This window comes from Sturnus vulgaris, chromosome 5, assembly GCF_052056855.1.
Source record: "Sturnus vulgaris isolate bStuVul1 chromosome 5, bStuVul1.hap1, whole genome shotgun sequence".
NCBI classification, from domain to species: Eukaryota; Metazoa; Chordata; class Aves; order Passeriformes; family Sturnidae; genus Sturnus; species Sturnus vulgaris.
Window position 1 is genome coordinate 49937251 of NC_142247.1, and position 22571 is coordinate 49959821.

The following is a 22571-nucleotide window of genomic DNA, read 5'->3' on the forward strand; positions in this document are numbered from 1 at the left end:
ATATAAACTGCTCCAAATTAAAAGTTGGAAACTCTTTAAGAAACATAGTTACAGAATGCCTGCAGTGAAGACAAAGCTATTGTTCAAGTCAAGACAAGTATTACTCTGGAAAACCAAGGGCTCCTGCCCTTTCTTCCTTTTCAGCTCACAAGCTTCCCTTCAGCCTGTGAAGGTCTCTTGAGACCAGCAGCATCCTTCACCAGAAAAATTAACTACTAATCTCTGTGGACAACCTGCCTGAAAACACATAAAAGCGAGTCTGTTACCCAAAAGACTATCTTTCCAACATCTACTGGAATCACCTGCAGGTGCATACACGTGTGACCTTGGCTGCTTTGCCGAAGTTATTCTGCTCTGAATACTGCAAATCACTAGATAGTCATAGGATCTGATAGCTGAGTATAAAACAAATCATGGCCACATCGTACCATTTTGGCCAACAGTCATGGGGCAACTTCACTATAATAAGTTTAATTTTTTTTTGCAATAAATTTAGCCTACCTTTGATCCACTAACACTTGAAGTATGATTATTTTAGATTTTCATGACATTTTAAATTCTACTAATCACCAGATATTCCTATTTGACAAATGTTCTGTCTTTTATTTTCAATGACATTTAAAATAAAAACAAACACCTTTTTTTTCTTTCTGTCATTGTTTTTGAACCATTGATGGTTTCATTCATGTCAGCACAACTCATAAATGAGTTTTAGATGAGTTGAGCTGCTTTTGCTGACTAAATTTGCAGCAGCAAAGCATAAAGAATTTTAGACTTCACAAAAGCAGTCTTTTTATTATTTCTTATTGAGAGACTGGTGGTTTAAAAATAAAATAGATACATAGATTTCAATATGCTCCTTTTTTAGGGGAGGAGCAGTCTTCACACAATGAGGCTGGACAATTCTCTGCACTAGAAAATTATCAGACTCTCTATAGATTTTATAGAATGTATATATATTTTTGCCATTTGGCATCTGCAAAAAGTTCACTGTAGCATATAGCTAAAGTGTAAGCTGTACAGTGACATAAGATTGTCTCTACAATAAAGAAATAAAATACCCAAGCAAGCAATATATATGCATATAGAATTCATATTTATGTATGTGGTGTACACATAGGTATACCTATATGTTCATTCACATAAAATATTTATTTCATTCACATAAAATAGTAATTTTGCAATAAGTATTGATGTGTTCTGTGGCATGTGCAGGTTCTCTTGGTGAAATTAAATGCACATCACACTTTCTCTTCTCAGCTGTTGCATGCTGCCTAGTTTTCAGTTTGGCACTATCTAGGTATGCCGTCACAGATGGAGAGTCAGTAGGTGTGACATGCTTTTCACCTACCATAAAATGTTGAACTCTCTCCATAATTTTGTGTAACCAATTTGCAATTCATTTAGTACTCATACATGGAATTTCAAAATAACTCAGCCAAATGTTTACTGTTACCAGTACTGGATCTTAAAGCAATGAGAAAGAAGTACCGTTTTAATAGCTTTTACATGCTATAATTTCCAGATCTGTAACCTGCAGCAAAGGAAGAGGGATTAAAATTCTGTATGAGATTCTACATTTGTGTCTCTGATATTACTTTTATGTATTGACATCTGGAACAAAAAGGATTAGTTGTATAATTTAATCCTATCAAAGCCAGTTGTGGTTTCCCTCTTCTACACTGTGTTAAATGCATGGAAGCTTCATGCAATAGCACAGGACTAACAGTGCTTACATGACACAGAAGGGAATGGTGACTTAGGACACATAATATAAACAGTTTTGCAGCACATGAGTTGATTTTTCTGTTTGAGGCCGTGATTCACTTTTCAGTACACAGTTGTATGTTTTAATGAGTAAGAAGTATTTTAAGGCTGTCATCTTTCTCTCACAAAATGACCTTTTATGTAAAAGGGCTTTACAGATATCTCATTAAAATTTCCTGGAATCTGTTTTACTATTTTTCTTTTATGAAGTAGTATAACAAATAATAAGAGTAAAGAAGGATATACTGAATGATACAACAAAATGAGATGCAATTATTTGCCTTTATCAAGAATACAAGAAGCTCAGAATACTGTCTTGAACTCAATTCTTTATTTTGAGGTGATAAAACTTAGATGAGATGCATCCCACCTTGTAATGTGCCTTTAGAGAGCCACTGCATCTTCAGCTTTCTCCCTGGAGCTGATTCTTTATTAACACTGAGTAACACTTCATGTTGCTAACAATCTTCATAATAACCTTCCAATGCCATCAAATATGTCACCCCAGAATTTCCGTTTCTACTCTCACCTCATTAAATTGTGAGTATTTGTACATATCAAATATCCAAAGATTCATTAGACAATAAATCAGTAGTTCATGCACAATACACAGTACTAAATATTAGGATTTCCTATTGCCACCAGCAAAAAAAAGCTGCTCTTTACAGCTGACATTTGTAAATCTATTGAGTTATGAGTTTGTGGTTTTTTTTGTTTATTTGTATTTTCCTGAACAATAAATAAGGGGATCTTTCAATCTTTTCTCTTAGACACAGTCATATGAAAAATGAAGTAAGTAATGTGGACAAGACTGTTTAATTTTTATTATTTAGCCCTAAGCTGTACTCAAGACTTTACATATTTAGCCTACTTTGAATGTTGTGGGAGATGTCAGTAAGCATATAAGATTACAAATTAATCTTACTTACACAGTAGGAGAAAGATTTTATGTCAAGGACTAAGAGTTACAGAAGTATAATCAGATCACTTCTTGGCTAATTACATATATTACTTGCACTGTAAAACATGAAGCAATCAGGCAGCATAAAAATAGAGGTAAACAGTGTCCAAGACACAAGTAAGTTTTCATACAACCATTCTGAAACTAATGCAGATATTCAGGCTAGCTCTTCAGAGTCAAGATACCTATTAATAGGTGTAGCATTAATCACGTACATAATTACTGTGAGGATCAAAGCCTAAAAAATGTTTTCGTTCACAGTTATAGCCTTAACTGAACAGCATAGCACAAAGCTGTAAGGGACACACGCGCATTTTGCTTCAAATAATAATGGATTTTCCAAATGGCTGCCATATCCTGCAGGTTTCTTGCCTAAGACAACATTCACTGTGGATAAGTTCTTGCTTACAGATGGGTCCTTGCACAAGGAATCTTGTATTTTAAAACTGGGCCTTGGTCCTCCAGTAAGATTACTGCACTGAATATCCCTGTGTTCACACAAGCCCTGCTAAAACTTGTGGTACTTACAAGGACAGCAAACTTTGTATTTGCTGTTACTACAGACCAGAACCAAATGGAGGATATAATTTTAAATTCCACTTTAGCAAAACATCTATCAAAGACTAAATTAATTAACAAGTATTGAAAAGTCTACAGCAAATAGGAAATCTCTGTTTTATGATTTTTCGTTTTCTCTGAAAAAAGCCTTCAGGTAGAAATAACTTTTAACAGATTAGTGTGAAAGGGGAAATCTGAAAATTTGTTTTTTTTAACATTTCTTTTAAATTGTTTTGAAATTACTTTTTGCTTTATTAAATGCAAAGATTGGGGGAAAATTAAAAGTAAAGTAAAAAATCCAAATTAAATACTTCTAACAAAATTTTATGCATATGTTAATTTGTTTTCATTCTTTTCTTTCAGTGATGCAAACAATAAACTTTAGCTCTGGGTCAATATACAACAGTGTTTTGGGGGTTTATAATTCTTTCCTTTAGGCAATGAACTGGGAAAAAAAATGAAATAAAAGCAGTTATTTGCAATTCTACTACTCTACTGCCAACCATAAAATCTTTTCTTTGGAAAGCTACCAGCTTGGCAACTACATATCCAATACAAAACAAAGAAAACCAGAAAGCAATAACAGCAGTCTATCTACCTTTCCAGTTTTACCATGAAAAATGTACTTCTCTACGCAAAACTTCTCTAGATCAAGACTGAAATGACACAAATGCACACTTCTTACTTTTCTATGACTGTAAGCATGTACAGCTTTCTCCAACTGTAATTTCTGTTTTACATAGAATAATGATATTTACATTTCAACAAACCAAATGGCAAAATATCTATTATTCAAACATAATACTGGATTTTGTAATTTTCTAAAAGGCTGAGTGTGTTTAACCAGATACGTGTATGAGATTTCCATATGTAATGAATAGATCACGAATTCAGAAGAAAGGCAGGCAGGCACACTCATGGATGTGATATTGAAACAGAAAAGAAGAAACATGAATTCCTTATTGCACTTTGTTTCTGTTAGTCAAAGAAAAGAGATCAGGAGAATATTTATGATAGGAAAAAGTGCTTCTTTCATAATATAAAGATTTTTTCAGCTATATTAATTATATTATCCACTAATTCTACCTTTGAAACAAGCATTTTTCATAATAAACCAAAAAATCATGGTGATAATGAACAACTTACACTGTGCTTGGTTTTTATTATATTCTCTTAAACATATACACACATGCATATACACACATGCACACAGGTCTGTTACAGAGTCCTTTCCTGAGATCCCCAAAAGCTACAAAGTGCTTGAGCTGTCCTGGACTAGGGTCTAAGGGGGTAGGTCACTAAACGGCTGATCTACACACACTTCTGGCTAGTATTTGCAATTATTTACACTAGCAGCTGTGGAAAAGCTGCAGAGGAATTTGCACTTCTCAGTTATAATGCTCTGGTGTAGTTCAGGGTTATGGCTATAAGACAAGGGCAACCTTTGTGCTATTCATTGTAATGCCTAATGTAACTAGAGTTTCAACCAAAGGGGGTGAAATGTAAAAGTCCACTATAAAGAGAATGGAAAAGAATTGTCCAGTTCTCTCTTTTCTTGAGTAAGGTGACCAATAGAAATTCTCAGGATGAACCATCAAAATGAAGAGCAATGACAATTTTTAGAATGTTTTTCTAGGTAATTGAGTAAATTTCATAATAGAGTGAATACAGTAATTTCCCATGTCACTCTGTCTGTCAAACTCACACTAATTCTTGAATGCCATTTTAGAGGGGTAAAAAGACTAAAGATAAGCAGTTTTTATAATTTCATGAAAACTAGCAAGTGGCTGGCGACAAAAAACTCTAATATTATTCATTGTGAAGGAAGCTAATGAGATCACCCTTCCTTAGCCATCAGAGAGGCGGGGGGGATTCAGACATCAATAGCTATGCTGCACAGTGCAATTCTTTTTTTTAAGGTTTTCCATGTTACATTATCTTCTGCCCTAACTGCTGTAACAGGAGGTTGAAATAGAAGAGTAAGGTAAGGGGTTTGGAAGGACTGCTGTCCCACATTTCCATTCAGTATAACAGATAAAATTAAATGACCAAACTCACTGTGAATTATATGAGCAGTTTTCAGAGGATAATGAGAGCGGAGCAGAAGCTGCAAATGGGCTTCAACCATTTTCAAACTCTCACTGATTTTGGGATCTTTAGCTAAACAAGTGGTTTTAAGTTGTTTCTTCTTACATAGTTGTATTTATAGAAATGTGTCTACTGTCTAGCGTTTCACACTTCTACTTTCTATTGCTTTAATTAGATTAAACAGGCTTTTTGTTTTGATTTTTTTTATAAATCAAAAAAATCAATAAAATTGTATATAAAATATCTACACTGTAACTGCTGTATTCTTGAGGCTGTTTGATGTTATATCATATAGCCAACCTTTTAAACGACCGGGCAATGATACACACAAAACTGGAAGTAAACTAAAGATCTGACATTGTGATGATTTGGTTTCTTATGATGTTGCTTTAAAAATGTTATAATTCAAATTAGATATTTTCTTTCTAATTGATTTATGAATTATGAAACTACAGCAAAATAATGTTTTTAATTGGTAAACAAAGCTAAGGCCTCCTATGAAGCAAGTATGATTTCATTGAAACATACTTCTTTTAACTTGGACAGCAATAATTTTGTGCAAGCCATCAGACTGTCTCAGCAGCATAACTTATAACTGAATAGCCTGTGCTGAAAACTGTCCTCGAGGTGAAGTATTGCTAATCAAGCAATGAAATATTTAATTTTGTGATGAAGCTAAATAATTAATAAATCTAACATCTCTCTGACATGTGTCTTTCGGGACTATGTAGAGCATAATGACACTAAGTTAAGGACAGTTTTCAATTGTAATATCTTGATTTTACATTAGCTAGGACCAGATGATATCCATTATCATGACATTAAGTCTAACTAAATGTTTCTCGGGATTTGTAAACTGTGCACTCTGCTCCAGGCTAATAAAACTGATGTGAAAAAAAATGCTAGCTTTTCTGATTTGTATTTTTAAATTATTTTTTTCAAATCTATTTTTAAATTAATTTAATGCAAAAAAGTCCATGAGTAATGTTTAATTTTTGTTGAAAAAATATTTTATTTCATCCTTACTCCCTTTTGGAAGCATGGACTCAACATTCACCACAGCAATGCCACCAGGAGCACCACAAAAAAATATTTCCTCCCTGAGCTGGAGGAGAAGCTTGCTATAAATGACTGCTATCTCATTGCTGTTTATGCAATTAGGAAGCAATCATTAACATGAAAGAAGGTTTCTATTTCCTGTTCTGAACTGTGGTACAGGGGCTATTAGCAATTACTGGCATAAAAGGTGCCCCTACAGGCAGTTCTCCAGATGTTCTCAGTTTTGAACAGTTACCAGCTTCATGCCAATCTGCCTGACCTCAGGCTTCTTTCTTTACTAAGAGCTGGCTGGACTAAGGAAATGATTTGCAATGTAAGATAATAACTTTATTCAATCTACTAACTTCTGAAAAATGTTCTATATTCATCCGTGCCAGTGAATGACACATTGTTTCTATTAACTATATTTTTCCACATATTCATCTCTTTCATATAGAATTCCTATAAAGCTGCTGAAACTTGAAATGATGGGAGTTTTGCTGGAATGGAAACCAGTTATTAAAAATGGGAAGGATACAATTGCAGTCACTCTCAGCCGGAGCTGTAATACCCTCTCTGGGTACCCTCCATGTCAGGTATTGAAGAGCAGAGCCAACCTAATAACAAAACAGCTTAGAAAGGATTCACAGTATAAGAGAGATGGAACTAATTAGGCAAGGAGCCATTGATCGTTGTGAGGTTTTTGCAGGAGCAGAGGAAGGTGGCTTGCATCCAAACCCTACATTTCCTGGAATACAACGAAAAAAGCAGTATCTAAAATGGTAATGTTTGGATGCAGATTGAAAGATTGCCATGCTGTATGTTATAGAGAACAAAAATAAAAAGAGACAGTTAACTCAAAAACTGTAAAATAAAAAAAATAGTTTTGAAATTTTGTTTGTGGAGTGAAACAGGAGTGGTTGATGACACTGAAGATTCTGCATGTGCTTAGGAATGTGGCTATGACGACACGAATAAGTCCGTTAAGACTTTGTCAAAGACTTCCCAAAGTGCTTCAGTGCAACCAGGAGCATGAACTGTAGTCATTAATTAGTTTTCCGCATGAATTCACTCTTAGTTTCTCTTTCTAAGGATGTGACCTTAAAGACACTTGAAGTCCAGGGTAGTTTCCTTTTGACTAAGCAGACTGGCTCAGGCTCTAAGTCTCAGGACCATTCTGCCTAAATGCAAAGTATCCTAATGCAAAGACTCATAACTTAAGGACCACAGTCATCCCAGACTGCCTTTTATTGTCAATGGATTCCTGCCTACATACGCTGAGATCATAGGTAAGATAGATTGATTTCTGGAGTTGTTTCTCCCTCTATTGACTCCAAGAACTCAGGGAGACAAGGCTCCTAATTAGGTAACACAGGTGATTAAAGCTAAATTGGTTGAAATTTGGTCTCATTAAACAGACAAAACAGTAATTTATTTGAAAATACTATATGATATAAAACATGAATTCAAAATGAGAAATATGTATTTATCTAAAATAAAACTCAAAAGTTACTTACCATATCATTGATGAGCACAATATCACTAATCTGAAGAGGAATTGCCAGAGCTTAATATGATTAATACATAGTTTAACAGAATTAATGTATTATATAATATCCTATACATCAAGAAAAACATCTAAAAGGACTAAATCAGTATTTGTTGGTTTAGAGAAGATAAAGCACATATATTTGAGATCAAATAAGTATCTTTGGAAGAATGTAAGGTTTTCTTGACATGATTCCGAGTATTGACTTAGCCTCACTTTAAGAAAAAAAGAAGCTACTATGCTGACAGCTCTGCCTTCATGTTTCATTCCTTAAACCTGTAATAAATACATAAAAAAACTTTTTCCATAGAAGTAAGGGTCTTTTTTTATGTTAATGGTGGCTATACTACCTCTCAGGTTGACTTCAGAATTTGAAAGAAATGCTACATATTGTGCACTTTACCCCAAAGTATGTCTTAATCCCTGACCAGTGAGAGGTCATTTTTTAAAGTCCAGAGCAATACATTTCTCCACATAGAGAAAAGGACATCAAGCAGTTGCACTGCAGAGTGACCTGAGCCAATTTTAGCAAACTCCCAGAAAGACACCTTTTTTTCTTGGGAAAATTATCAAAAGTCTTCCACTTATTCTGTCTGGCCCAAAGCACAAAAAGCAGCTAGATTTAGGGGGAAAAAAAAAAAATCTATGAAGGCAAGGAAACTACAGGCTGTGACTATTGGTATTTGGGCTGATTGCATATTTGACCAAAGCGTTTTTTTTATATTTGCAAGGTAAGATCAAACATTTTCCTTTGTGAGACACATTCTTAATCTCATAACCTAGTTCTTCAATGAGGTTACATTCTAGAAATTCTTATATTGGACTTTTGCTGCTTAGAAGATCTCAGAAATGTTCCCTTCATTAAAATATAAAAGGCAAAAAAACCAATCAAACCACAAAACCAAACATCATCTGCAGTGTTCTTTCCTCAAAAGAAAAGAAAACTGTCTTAATAGTAAAGGAAATAAAAAGAGGGGATACACATGTGGTCTCAGTCTGTAAAGAAAACTTGCAGTTTCAAATATTTGAAGTATTTCTAAAACTTAAAAAAATTAAATTCATTAATATAAACTTCTGCATCATAGCTGGTATCATATTTAATCCTCAGAGAGTTCTTTGTGTCTCATGATTTCAGAATGAATCAAGAAACAGCTCATCTTAGAGCCCATTGTGCATTCCCCTTAGTGCCATTTTCTGCTTTTCGTATAATTACTAGGATTCATTTTCTTCCCTTGAAAATAGGATTTTTGTCTCATTTGAGTCCCTGCTATTTAATTCCTACTTGAAGTCATAATCCTCCCTGTTACATCATACCAATCTTTTTCTAGCCAATTCTGATTTCACCAGCAGGATTTTGACTTAGGAAGAACTGATTATTTCGGTACACCTTATGTAGTAGGATTTAGTCCTTCTGAATCATACAAAGTAAAGAATATTTCAGCCAGACAATTTTAATGAACTAAAACATAAGGTACAAGCTGTGAAAGTTTGAGTTCCTAGCTATCGCTTCTCTGTAACATATTAACTAAGGATTCAATAGAGTGTATTCTTTTCCTTCCAAGATACAGCTTTGGAGAGATGCCTCTCTGATATACAAAAATTTAAGGTGAGGTGATCATTTTTCCAGTCAATGGTGTCAGAAAAATCTCTAAACCTCAACTGGTTTCAAACCTCTGACTTAAAACACACTAAATGTTATACTTGGTACCCAAAATTGTCCAAAAATACAAGGTTTGTTTGGGGTTTTTTTTCCATTTTTTGAAGAAACGTGTAAATTTCTCAGACAACTTTAAGATTGCAACAGGAATCCAGGTGTTTCTTTAATGGAACCCGTTCTCATGGGTTCTCTCTATGGATGGAAGATCCTTTATTGTGAGACTTCTATTCAGAAAAAACTGCAAAGAACAAAATCAGCTTAAAGTAGCAACTGATTTTTGTAAAGCTAGACATGTTAAAAAAATAAGAGCAGTTATTTATTAGAAAAATAATCTATAGCTGACATATAATCTCTCTATATATAATCTATAGCTCTTGATTTTCAGGAAAGTATTATTTTCTCAGTGCTGAGCTGACAGGATCATAAATTGGCATTTATTAATTCTACAGGACCATCCTTCTGTAACACCAAACAAAACCTCCCATTTTATATGGGAGAAGCATATCCATATCATTGAAAGCTCAATATCTATAGTTAACCAGTTGCTTTCAATTTAATGGATTACTTTATAGGATATAATGTACTGAATATTTGAACTAGGAAAAAATAACAAACCAACAAATATCTTCAGTATATATACAAAAAGTATCTTTTATTTAATTATATTTTATTTCAAGTGACTTGATATATGTAATCAGTCATCACCACAAGTTTCCCTATATTAGTTTGCATTCAAACATTTTTAAGCTCTCTGTGCTTAATTTTAAGTATAACTTGTAGGAGCAGCTTAGGCTGTAGCTTAGGCTACAATACTGGAAGCGTTTATCTTTTTCTTGGGAACTTAGAAGTGAATATATGCTAAAGCTGAGCATATTATTAAAATACATTAAAGAGTAAAGCTCTTTTCTCAAGAAAAAGAGCTTCAGTGTGTATTTGGGGTTTTTTGCTTTGGGTTTCTTTGGCAGATATCTCAAATAGCTTATCAGAGTGGAAGGTTTGGTCGTAAAAACTTCACATACAAAAGAACCTATTTATTCAGTGATTCTTTTCGAAACCTCATACTACCAAACGGAAATACAGACACATTAGAAGGAGGAATACATCCCGGTATCTTCTTGCAAGGTCGGTGAAGAAGACATAGAGCGGTTTCAGAATCTTGATTGAAAAATATAGACCGTTCCTTCTGTTTATCGGCACTATCAGAGCGGCACGCAGAGGTCGGGAAATTACGTGCCCGTCTAGCCCGGAGATGCGGCGGTGCCGCGCTCTCGGCGGCGGCTGGAGGCGGCGGCGCGGGCAGAGCGCGGGGGCTGCGCGGAGCGGGGCTCGCCCGGCCCCGGCGGGAGCGCACTTCCCGTCATCCACGCGCCATCTAGCGTCGGGAAAAGGGACGAGGCTCGGCACGGGAGCGGAACGGAGAGGAGGAGGGAACGGCTCCCACACCCGTCCCAGCTCTCGCCAAAAAGCCCAAAGCTGGTAAGAGCCATTTGGATATTGCCACCAGAACTCCGGAGTGGCTCGGGGCGGGTTGTCAGGAGGATCGCTACGCTTCACTCCCCGGCATCTCATTCGCCCTTTTTTGCAGTGAATGGTTCCCCTTCCCTTGAAAGCAGCTAGCGCTCCCCAGAAATCCCCTCGCTAACTCACCTAAGCTATCGCCGCCGCCCGATCCCTACCCAGAGCACCGCGAACTCCACAGGGTCTGTGCGGCGCTGCCGGCGGAGGGGTTGGACCGCACGATCCCGGCCCCGCAGAGACACACACCGGCACACACACCGGCACACACACCGGCACAGCCGCTCTGCCTGCCTGCCCTGTCGCCGCCGGCACGGCTGCCCGCAGCCCTTTTGTTTCGCCCGCGGAGCGATGTCCTGCCCGCCCGCCCCGCGCTTCCCCGCGCCCCCACCGCCGCCCGCCCCTGCGCCCCTCGCCCGCGGGCGGCGGCGGCGCGGCAGGGTGGCATGGCCCGCCCGTCTTGGGGGAGGCAGCGGGAAGCCCCTTCCCCGCCCCCGGCCGCGCCAGGGCCTCAGCGCTGCCGCCCGCAGCCCGCGGCAGGGCAGGGGCAGCGGCCGCAGCCGCAGCCGCGCCTGACAGCGGCCCCGCGCCGCAGGATCCGCGCCCCGCAAGGACGTGCTCCACGAGCTGCCAGGCGCGATTACGTTGTTTTTTCCCCCCCACCCACCCCTTGAACTTGTTGCTTGGCGCTCGGCGGTGGCGGAGGGGGGTGGGGGTGGGGGAAAGCCTTATTATCGATGTCCCTTTGGATGCGATCAAGCTTTCTCAGGAGCAACTACTTCCCCGCCGTTCCCGGCGGGGCGCGGAGATCTAGCGGCAGAGCCCGTATTTCCAAAAGTCTCTATGCAACTGAGCGCTCTCACCAGACTTTCACAGGTAGGTGCCGCAGACTGGGCACGTCTGGAGGGATTCGAGAACTGAGCCGAGGGGAAGGGGCGAGAGGAAGGAGGCGGGGGAATGGGGGGAGGGGTGAGTGGGCATGATCTACCACCGACCGCCGAGCCCTACGGCACCTCGCACCCCTGCCCCGCGTCCCCAGCTCCCCCGCCGCCGGGGAGCTCCTGCCCCTCTCCCGCTCCACGGCCAGCCTCTCCCAGGTTCGCCTTTCGCCGCCTGCTCGGGCACTCCCGGGGATGCCCCGTGCAGCGCACCTACTGCATGTGTCTCCAAAGCCCCCGCTCCTGCCCCCGCCAGGGCCGCGGGGGCTCTGCCCGACCCCGGTCTCCTCGCCGCAGATCAGCCCCTGTCCCCATCCTCTGTCCGTGGGAGAGACCCGCTCTGCCCGCTCCCTCTCTGTGAGGCGCTCCCCGCTCCCGGCGCCTCATCCCCGGCATCCCTCTGCCCTTCAAAGCATTTCCTGCACGGAAAACTTGCCTTAAAGTTTAATGTTGCCGCCCGGAGCTCCTCCCCCTGCCCCGCCGGCTCCCCCGGCCCCTAGCCGGGGTCTAGAGGAGTCCCCGGGCGGCGATTAAAGGTCAGGGAGAGGATTCTTCCCGCCGCTGCTCCAGGGCTGCCGCCGGGAAGCAGGGGAACCCGCCCGGCCCATCCCCTCTGCCCCTCCACGGCCAGCGGCGAGCGCTGGGGCCCCGCTGCAGCCGCCCGGGAAGGCTCCGCTGGCTGCCGCGGCCCAGGTCCGGCGGCGGGCGGAGAGCGAGCGGAGGAGGGGCGGGGGATCGGCTGCATCGCGCGTGGAGGATAATCTCCTTCCAGGTGGCTGCACAGCTGCACTAGAGCTACTAGCCGACTCCAGGGGCTAGTGATTTAAGGACTGTTGCTTCCATCCAGGGGCCTCGAACGGAGACCTTATATCCAAAGGCTGTTAGAGAAGCTGCTTTGAATACAAGGATTTCCAAGTGCCTTCATTTATTGTCCTAACAGTCTGACTGACCAGCACCTGGAGAGCATATTCTGGGGTGAAAAAGTGGAGGAAACAATAAGGAAGCAGAAGGGTTTTCCGTTAATACTGAATATCACAAAAATGTTCAGAAATTCTGCTGCCTCAAGAATATGTGAGAATTTGTATTTTTCTTTTCCCTCTCTATTTTAGTGTCTGGACCAGAACTGTCTCTAGATTGACTCCCTTAGCTGTAATAGGTGTTTGGAACCATGGCGGCAGGTGTAGCAGCTTGGTTACCCTTTGCCAGGGCAGCAGCCATAGGATGGATGCCAGTGGCTACTGGTCCCATGCCAGCGGCTCCACGGCAGGAGAGAAAGAGAAGCCAGGACTCTCTGATTGTGCTGAATGTGAGTGGCATCCAGTTCCAGACATGGCTGGACACCTTAGAGCGCTACCCTGACACTCTGCTGGGCAGTTCAGAGCGGGACTTCTTCTACCACCCTGAGACACAGCAGTACTTTTTTGATCGGGACCCTGACATTTTCCGCCACATTCTCAACTTCTACCGTACGGGGAAGCTTCATTATCCCCGCCAGGAGTGCATTTCAGCTTATGATGAGGAGCTGGCCTTCTTTGGCATCATCCCTGAGATCATTGGTGACTGCTGTTACGAGGAGTATAAAGATCGCCGGCGTGAGAATGCTGAGCGCCTGCAGGATGATACTGATACGGATCACGTAGCTGAGAGTTCCCTACCCTCAATGACAGCTCGTCAGAGGATGTGGCGGGCCTTTGAAAACCCACACACCAGTACCCTGGCTCTAGTCTTCTACTATGTCACTGGTTTCTTCATTGCTGTCTCTGTTATTGCCAATGTGGTGGAGACAGTGCCCTGTGGGGTAAGCCCAGGTCGCATCAAAGAGCTGCCCTGTGGAGAGCGGTATGCGGTGGCTTTCTTCTGTCTGGATACTGCCTGTGTCATGATCTTCACAGTTGAATATCTCCTACGTCTGCTTGCAGCTCCTAGTCGCTACAAATTTGTGCGCAGTGTCATGAGTATCATTGATGTGGTGGCCATTATGCCATACTACATTGGCCTGGTGATGACAGATAATGAGGATGTCAGTGGGGCTTTTGTGACATTAAGAGTCTTTCGTGTCTTCAGGATCTTTAAGTTTTCCCGCCACTCACAGGGTCTGCGCATCCTGGGCTATACGCTGAAAAGTTGTGCCTCGGAGTTAGGCTTCCTCCTCTTCTCACTCACTATGGCCATCATCATCTTTGCCACAGTCATGTACTATGCAGAGAAAGGTTCATCAGCCAGCAAGTTCACCAGCATCCCTGCAGCCTTCTGGTACACCATTGTCACCATGACAACACTGGGGTAAGTGCAGCTGGTGTTTGGTTACACCAACATTTCAACAAGTGTATTGGAATGAATGGAAAATACTCAATTTAAAAAAAATGATGATGGAAAAAAAAGTGAGAGGTTTTGTTACAGAACTTTAAGAATTCAACTTGTGACTTCCTTCTAGATGTTTTACGTATTTAAGAGAGTTAAGAGCAATGCTGAAATTAAAATAACCCAAACTGAAAAAATGCAAAAAACCCGAAAAAGCAAACAACAAAACAAAGCAAAAAAGTCTTGAAACTGGTTTTGGGCAGTGAAATTGGAATATTTTATTAGTGTGTGTGAGTTATCAGTGGATTTTTAATGGAGTATTGTCTCTGCTGGCAGGACCTGTTACAGTGTTGGTAAATTATTAATATTTATAATGAGAATCGAAGTGCAAGCTTTTAATTTGATCAGTTTGTGGATCTGCCATTTTGTTTTAAGTGCTGTATTGATGTAGACCTGGATATTGAGTTTGTTATTACAAAGTGGTTTGTTTTCATGAAAATCATACTTTGTCTTTACAAAAAAATATATTCGTGATTTTATTTAAGACATTGAGCACATTTCCTTTGATTTTCATGGACTTATAACTTTTAAATTATGAGTGCCAAGCTACACTGACTGGTGACACACTCTGGAAAATGATCTGAGGAAGTGTGAGACATATGACACATCAAGCATGTGTCTTTAAAGGTAATTCTAATGGCAATACTATTTCTTTCAGAGAATAGGGGTTAAAAAGTGTCACTGTTGACATTAGAATGCAATGCAGTTTAATGGAAGGATGGGGGAGAGTATTATTTTATGCAGTCTCTGATACCAGAGTCTGATTGTGTCAGCTGATTCTCTGCACCAAGTTATGAAATGCATTTTTCTGTAATTACAACAGGGATTTAGAAGGTTGACTAATTTGAGATGACAATTTTTCCTTATTCTTAATTTTGAGTTGTATAATACCCTCTATGAAAATGAAAATTTTTTGATTCATTACAAACTGACTAGTTATTTAATCATTACAGATACTAAATTACAAACTTAGCACTTTCATTAAGGCAAAGCCCATAATTTTATTAGCATTTTGCCATATCTTGTTGGGACTGTTGAAATTTATGAAACACGTTTAACTTTTAAATTTAACAAAATGAAAGTGCATTATTAAACTATTATGAAAAACTTATTATGTGCAATAGTAATTTACTTGGGAAACGCACATACAAAATACTGAAAAAGATAAAAGGAATGTCTTATGCCACTATTTTTTATACAAGGCTTTTATCTTCAGTATGATATAATAAATGAAGATAAATATAGTGCGTAGTAAATATTTCATACTTCTTGTAAGGGCAAGTTATGCTAAAAAGGAGTGACAAGAGCTTTGGGGATTTTAACCCGCCATTTAGGTTCTTGAGTGGTTTTTGGTTTTCATTTTCTGTTGCTGGTGACAAATGGAAGGGACCAGTTAGCAGAAGAAACAAGTTAGGCATGATAACTAGATCCACATTCTTGTATTTTTGATGCTGATATTTTATACCATTTATTTTTAATTAGAACAGTGATGTTTTCAAGAAAGAATTGACTGATATTTTAATATTAAAAAAACCTCCAGAAGCTGGTGTATGGGGTTTTTTGTAAAAAAAGGTACTTTCTGAGTAAGTTGTTTCCACACTCATGCACAGTGGAAAGTACTTGTCCATGGTACTGAACAGAAACTTTTCTTGTTTTATGCCCAAATTGCAGCTGATTATAATACAGGTATCATATCACAGCTGGTGTTAATATGATTTGTTTGTTTCTTTGGCACACACACACACACACACACATTAGTATTATTCTGTAATTCCAGGTTTTGAGGCATTACTCTGAGTAAAATCTTCAACAGTACTGGTGTAATTTGAACATAATTTCAAAGCTCTTTGAATAGAAACTAAGAACCTGTTTCTAAGTATACAGTGACAAAATATGTTGGTCCCAAGTGGAACAAAAAGGGTTAAAGAGAATCCTCTCATGCTTGACTCCTTTTTCAAGGTAGCGTGAACAAAGAAAATTTTGAGCAGGTTGAACAGAGATCCAAAGTCTCACCCTCAGGAGTTCAGGTACGATATAGGTTCAGATATGACAGACATCTCCAATTTTTATGAAATCTTTAATCAGTGCATTAGCTAGATTATATCCTTTTAATAGCATCATGATAACTTTATAAAGATTATGTTTAAATATTAAATATATACATGTGAATAATTTAAATAAAATTAGCATAATAAAATATTTGGAATCCTTTTAGTTGATGGAATAGTTGCACAAAAGGAGAGGGAAGTTACAGGGAAAAGCATCAAGGGTCAGTGAAAGCTGGCGGTAATTAGTACTGATTCTTTTTTAATGTGCTACAGCTTGCCACCTCTTTACTAATATAGAGCTCCTGTTCGTTTTAACTTTAGTTTTAGCTGAATGAGGGGTGTATAAATGGACTCGATAGGAACAACTTCTCTCTTTTAGAAACAAAGCTTGATGAAGTCTTTATGTTTTAGATGACAGTATCACACAGCAGGTTATGTGAAATACTACAAAAATTCATGAAAGCTAATAGCTAATAATAGATTAACTTTAAAATTGAGTTTTTGAGTCTTGGTGTCACTGTCATATTTTTCTAGACAGCAAGGGTATTGAGTAAGCGACCTTTGCAATTTGGGGAGTTATTACCTTGGAAGCAGAGCTATATTTCTCAGTTCTGCATGATTGCTGAGCAATTAAAGTGTCTTTAAAAAACATAGATTACATTTTCTTTTGCAGAGTGCTAGTGACTTCAAATATTACTATATTTTTGCCTCCAAGGATATCCCAGCTATTAACTGCTCTTGACTGCTCAGCTCAAGTAGTACATGTATGTGGAAATGTAACATGAAAGAGCTAGGAAAAAAAGTGAAAAGAAGGGAAGAAATGAGCAAAGGAAGAAAGAGAGCATGAGAAAAAGATAAAGGCAGAGAAAGAAAGAGAAGACAAAGATGCCTCTAGAAAAACAGCAGGCACGTTTCCAGAAACTGAACTATCTGATTTTAAACTTCAAACAAGTGTTTTATCAGGATTAATTGTAGCAAAAGTAAAGTAGAAACAAGTGAAGAAAAGAGAATAAAATTGAAAGAGGTCACAAAATATTTTACGGAGATTCAAGATAATAGTGGTAAACATAGAGGTCGAGAATCAGGTTAGCGTGAAGCTTGAAAGAGAGAAAAACTCAAGTCTGTTGAACTGGGACTGGCAGTCCTCCACTGGGACTGGCCCCTCCTAGGAGCTTGTGAACATCTACACACATAATGAGAGTTATGTCACTTTCTGCCATCACCTTATAACATGCCAGTCTCGTAACCTTCCATCTGCCCTGTCAGGAGCCAGCAAATGAGCTGGAATAGCTGGTAAGGTTTTGAGGGTGTAAGGATATTGTTTGCTCCCAAGTCAGTCAGAGCTGTACTGTAGTTTGTGTTTTATGAAGATATTATACTTTAAATAAGGAACGTAGTGCTCTTCTGTGAGTAGTTCTAAAGCAATCTTACTGCTATATTAAAATTCTATTTTTATAGCCTTTACATTGGGTAGCTTTATCAAGTCACACAACACTTCAGTAGATGAACACAATACTTTATGAGGGGAAGCTTAAACTCGACCACTCATTTATTTGCTTTCATTGTATAAACTAGAGGTGTGTCTTTCAGAAAAGATAAAGCAACTATTTCTTTTGATGGTTTGTTAATATAGCCCATAATGTGTGGAGAAACCTACTTAAGATATAACAAATTCTCTGTAGACTTTATAATAAATAGATGTGATAACAGAAAGCCTCAAACAGTGAATGAGGGAAGAAATTATTTCCTTTTCCTGCACATTCATGTTCTTTAGCATCTTCAGTCCTTTTTCCATTCTTTTTTTCATCAATGCAGGTATATTCTATTTCTTTTTTCCATTATTTATTCCAGCTACCACTTTCCATAGTTTTAATGGTTGGGGTTTGTCTACTGGTTGATACCTTTCCTCCCTTCTTCAAAACAAGGTTAACATTTGTAATAAGACTCCGCTGGCTTTATTTTTTCTTCTTCTGCTCCTTTGCTCCAGATTCCTAATTAATTCTTCACTACTAGATCAAATCTTTCATTTGTCATCATTGTCATTCATTTGACCTGAACTTTGCTCAGAAAAGATTTTTTGTTCTGACCTTTGTTTGATAGAATTTTTCCTTATGAGCATAATAAATTTTCTGAATCATCACTTTTTTTTCTCAATTGCCACACATACTCTTTTCTCACCACTGTGCTATTTTCAGTGTGTTTAGTTCCTTATAGTCTCTGCATTTTAGTTTGAAATAATCTATTGAGTTTAATAAAATCTGACAAAATTCAAAGTCTTTGTTTTGTGAAAGATTTTATTAAAAGTTTGGATGTATTCTTGATTCATGTTATAAATGTAAAGATTCACAAAGTTAGAGTATTATTTCTGTATCTTGTACGTACGTATTGCTCATTCAGTTTTTGTTTGATATTTTCAACCCTGTTTCAAATAGAATTTTTCTATTTTTGTCTTCTTATATACAACCTAGCGGATTTTGTATTTTACAAATGTGTTTGATGTCTCAATCTATTTTCTCTTCACAGCAGAGACATTTAGCCTATATAACAGAGGAGGGACAAAGTGTAGTTGTGATCACCTTCAAAGTACATTACTAGATATTCAAAAAGGGCTCCAGGGAGAATGTTTTACTAAGGGTCATTTTGATAACAGTAAAAACATTATTTGTTCTGTAATAAAAAGATTACTGAAACTGTATCGGGCTGTTGTTGCTTGACAGAAAGTAGAGTAATTGTATTCTTATTTAGTTACACTGGGGACCAGCTTTCCTCTTCAAAAAAATCCTGAAAATCTCTTAGAGGAAAAGGATGTAGCTTGTTTCACTCATTTTTTTTTAACTTCATTAGTTCAGTTATGAAAAACATGAAGGTGATGCTTAACAAAACTGTCTTTCTGCTCAGAATGTAATTTTTTTGCTCCTTTGGTAGAAACAGATGGAATTTTGTTTCCTTGTTTTTTCTTTGAGAAAAGAATAAGAACAATTAGATTACTGTGAACCTAGATGTAACATAGAAATATGCTTAGTACAGCAGAACAAATCATCTCAGAGAGTAAATATGACTAGTTCCTGATCTATTAACTAGGGCCTATCATTCAAGTAATCATCAGTGAATATTGTCATTTTAGTAAAATCTTTAAGTGATCAAACCCAAGAAATTCAAACTGAGTGATGACAATCCGTACGTGACTCACATCATTGTGCCTTTTTCTAAGATGAAAAATTTGCAATATAAAAGCCACATAAATCTATGAATACAGTATTAGAAATAGTACCTATCATGCAAAAAAAAAACCCTGGAAATGGAAACTGTATTTCTAAAGAGGGGAACGTAAATTCCACAAAAATAAAGTGACTATTCAAAATAAGTTGCAAACATCTTGCAACTTCAGGGTGAAAATTAAGTTTTCAGACATTTGAAAGAAAGTCTAATGAATTACTCCTTTTACTTGATTTTTATGACACTGTAGTCCATTGGCAGAAGTTCATAATATTCATTATGGTAAGCTAACGAGAGAAGAATCTGATTTATCACGGGTTAAGATCATAGATTGTTCCAAAGAGGGAGTATAAATTAGAAATACAGAAAATGTTTAGAATCATCCTTAACAGCTTTCATCAGTTACATGACAACAGACCTGACATAGTGATGGGACAGATTCTGTATATTTCTGTACCTATCATTTATTGGGCAATACATAGGAGCACAGGTTTTTCTGGAAGACATATTCTTTAAGATATATTTTGTTTTTTTCTGAATTGATTATGTAGTGGAGAAAAGGTTTTTGAATTTATAGACACTGCTTTAAAATCATAGCTCTACACTACACTTCCTGGAACAGTAATAGTCACCATACTTGGACTTCAACTCCTAACACAGTTAGGAGCCTTTATTTCTACCACTATTTCTTAATATATTTTTATGAAACATAGGATTTTGATCTTGCTGTACCTCTGGTAATGTTTTATAAATGTCTTGTTAAGTAAAAAAGCTGTGGGGTTTGTTTTGACAAAAAAAATCAATTTTCACCAAATACACAGTGAAATTTGCTTTATTTTCACAGCATAGACTTAAATACATGTGATTTAAGATGAAATAAAAAATAATGCTCTTGACTAGAGCATCTGATATGTAACAGGTATGAGTGCCCTGTAGAAAAATACCGGATACAAAAATTTACTCTGGTATCTGAAGGCTCAGGTTTTAACATGAGCACCCATGAATATCATGTGATTAATACATAAAAAGAATAAAATCTAACAGGATTTGTCTCTATTATAATTCAAATGAGACTGCATTCCTTTTCTCACAGCAGCATAGACACAACTTATGCATTATTAGGAGATACATCTTAATGTACCTAGTTATCAGTACAGCATTCCTATTACCATGAGTTCAAATTCTATCAGTTAAGTATATTGACAAAAGCTAACAAAACAGCAAAAGACTGCTATGTGTCGGATTATTAAAGATACAAGGATATCAGTCATATAAGCAATTGTATTTTTTATTTAGCAAAGCAGTTTCCTTTCTTATATTCCACTGTGCGGTATTGTTCCTTACTTATCTGCAGATCTCCATCCTGAAGGTGAAAGCATAAGGAGCTACTGTGTAAATGTACTTACTTAGAGCATGATTCTTCAGTTACAGAAAATGTGAGCTTTCTAAAAATCATAGAAAAATGGTTTTAGTATGAACAAAGTAAAACTTTGCCTATTTAAAGTATTTGGGAATAGTAGCTTTGCATTTCATCCCTGTTTTTTTCTGTTCCATCTGTGTTACTGGTTTCTTTGATCTGATTGGTTTGACTGAGAAGTCAAGTTTCACAGACGTAGAGATCTACTAGGTTTGTTCGTTTATATGACCCAAACAGTACAGGGAAGAATTTAAAAGCATTTATGTGTCTGGAGATGAAGATAGGCACTCGACTTGAATTCTCAGACGAGCTTGGGTGTTAGAAACAGTTGAAGCTAGGTACCTAGTCACCTTAGAAAATAGTCTTATGTGCAAAGGAGTAACTTTTAGGATAAGTATAGAATACTTTACTCAGATTTTGGGTATGTCTTAGAGGCAGGATCAAATGCTCCTATCAGAATCAAATGGATCCTGCTAGGGTTCAGGTCTGGTTAAAATAGAAGATTGAAAAAAAAAAAAGGAGATAAGAGTGTTGTGTGTATGGTATGCCTAGGAAAGAGGAATGAGTAATTTGAGTAAAAAAAAGAAGAGTAACTTCTTTTGAAGAGTAATGTAAATTATCCAAGGGATATATTTTTTGATCCTGAGAAAAAGTCATTCTCAATTTTGACCACTTCGATTTCATCCCCTTCTCTGGTATGGTGGCAAACATTCTTTTTTTGTGTCTATTTTACATTGTTTGTAGATTTATGTAGAAGGCTTGAGAAGTACTTTGCCTGCCTTTGGGTTTTCTTTTTGTGCAGTAATATAAACTTTGTAAGCAGAGTCTGCAGTTCTGCTAGTTGATTCTTACCTTAATCTCTGTTCCTAAATGAAGCGTACTTAAAGCACGTTCTCCTGTTTTTTCCTGATTCTTTGTAAAAAAAAAAAATTTCCTGAGGTAAGCATCTTATATCACAGTTCTTTCTTTTTGAGAAAGCATTGTGATTTATGAGATGATGTTTAACCAGATGGTGTCTAGCTCAATTCTGTACTTACTACCCCTTGCACTAAGGCTTTATATCAAGAAAAACATAGGAAGAAAAAATTCCAATATTGAGAATACTTGTATAATTTTTTAAAATACAATCTATTATAATATCAGCATTAAAACAAAAATATTATAAATTATGTAGCTCTCTAAATAAATTTAGCTGTTTGATTATTGAAGTCTCAGTGTTCTTAGCTAAGACTTCTTATAGTATAAAAGGCAGTATAAACTTCTAGGATTTTATTTAATTACTCTGAGTACTTTGGTAAATTAAAATAAAGTAAGTTTCACTATAGTTTTAAATCTCTTGGATTAAGAGAATTAATTTTGGGCTAAGAAGTAACTGTGAATCACCTTAATGGTATCTATAATAGCCTAATCTTATGATAATACATTAACATGCTTTAATTAATTATTATTTTGGAAAAA

At 37.8% G+C, this 22571-nt stretch overlaps 1 protein-coding gene across 3 annotated transcripts in view; it reads left to right on the top strand.

The window, feature by feature from the left end:
- The first annotated feature begins 10990 nt into the window (after positions 1 to 10990).
- Positions 10991 to 22571, top strand: part of KCND2 (potassium voltage-gated channel subfamily D member 2) — a 268352-nt gene continuing 256771 nt past the window's right edge. Inside the window, exons 1-3 of one of the 3 annotated variants that reach the window (XM_088165699.1) lie at positions 11013 to 11094; positions 11903 to 12009; positions 13181 to 14354. In XM_088165699.1, the coding sequence (XP_088021825.1) occupies positions 13240 to 14354 (1115 nt within the window). In that variant the 5' untranslated portion in view covers positions 11013 to 11094; positions 11903 to 12009; positions 13181 to 13239. Of the gene's footprint in view, positions 11095 to 11841; positions 12010 to 13180; positions 14355 to 22571 lie in introns of those variants that run through there. The other 2 variants (XM_088165700.1, XM_014892359.2) reach the window with 2 other exon arrangements.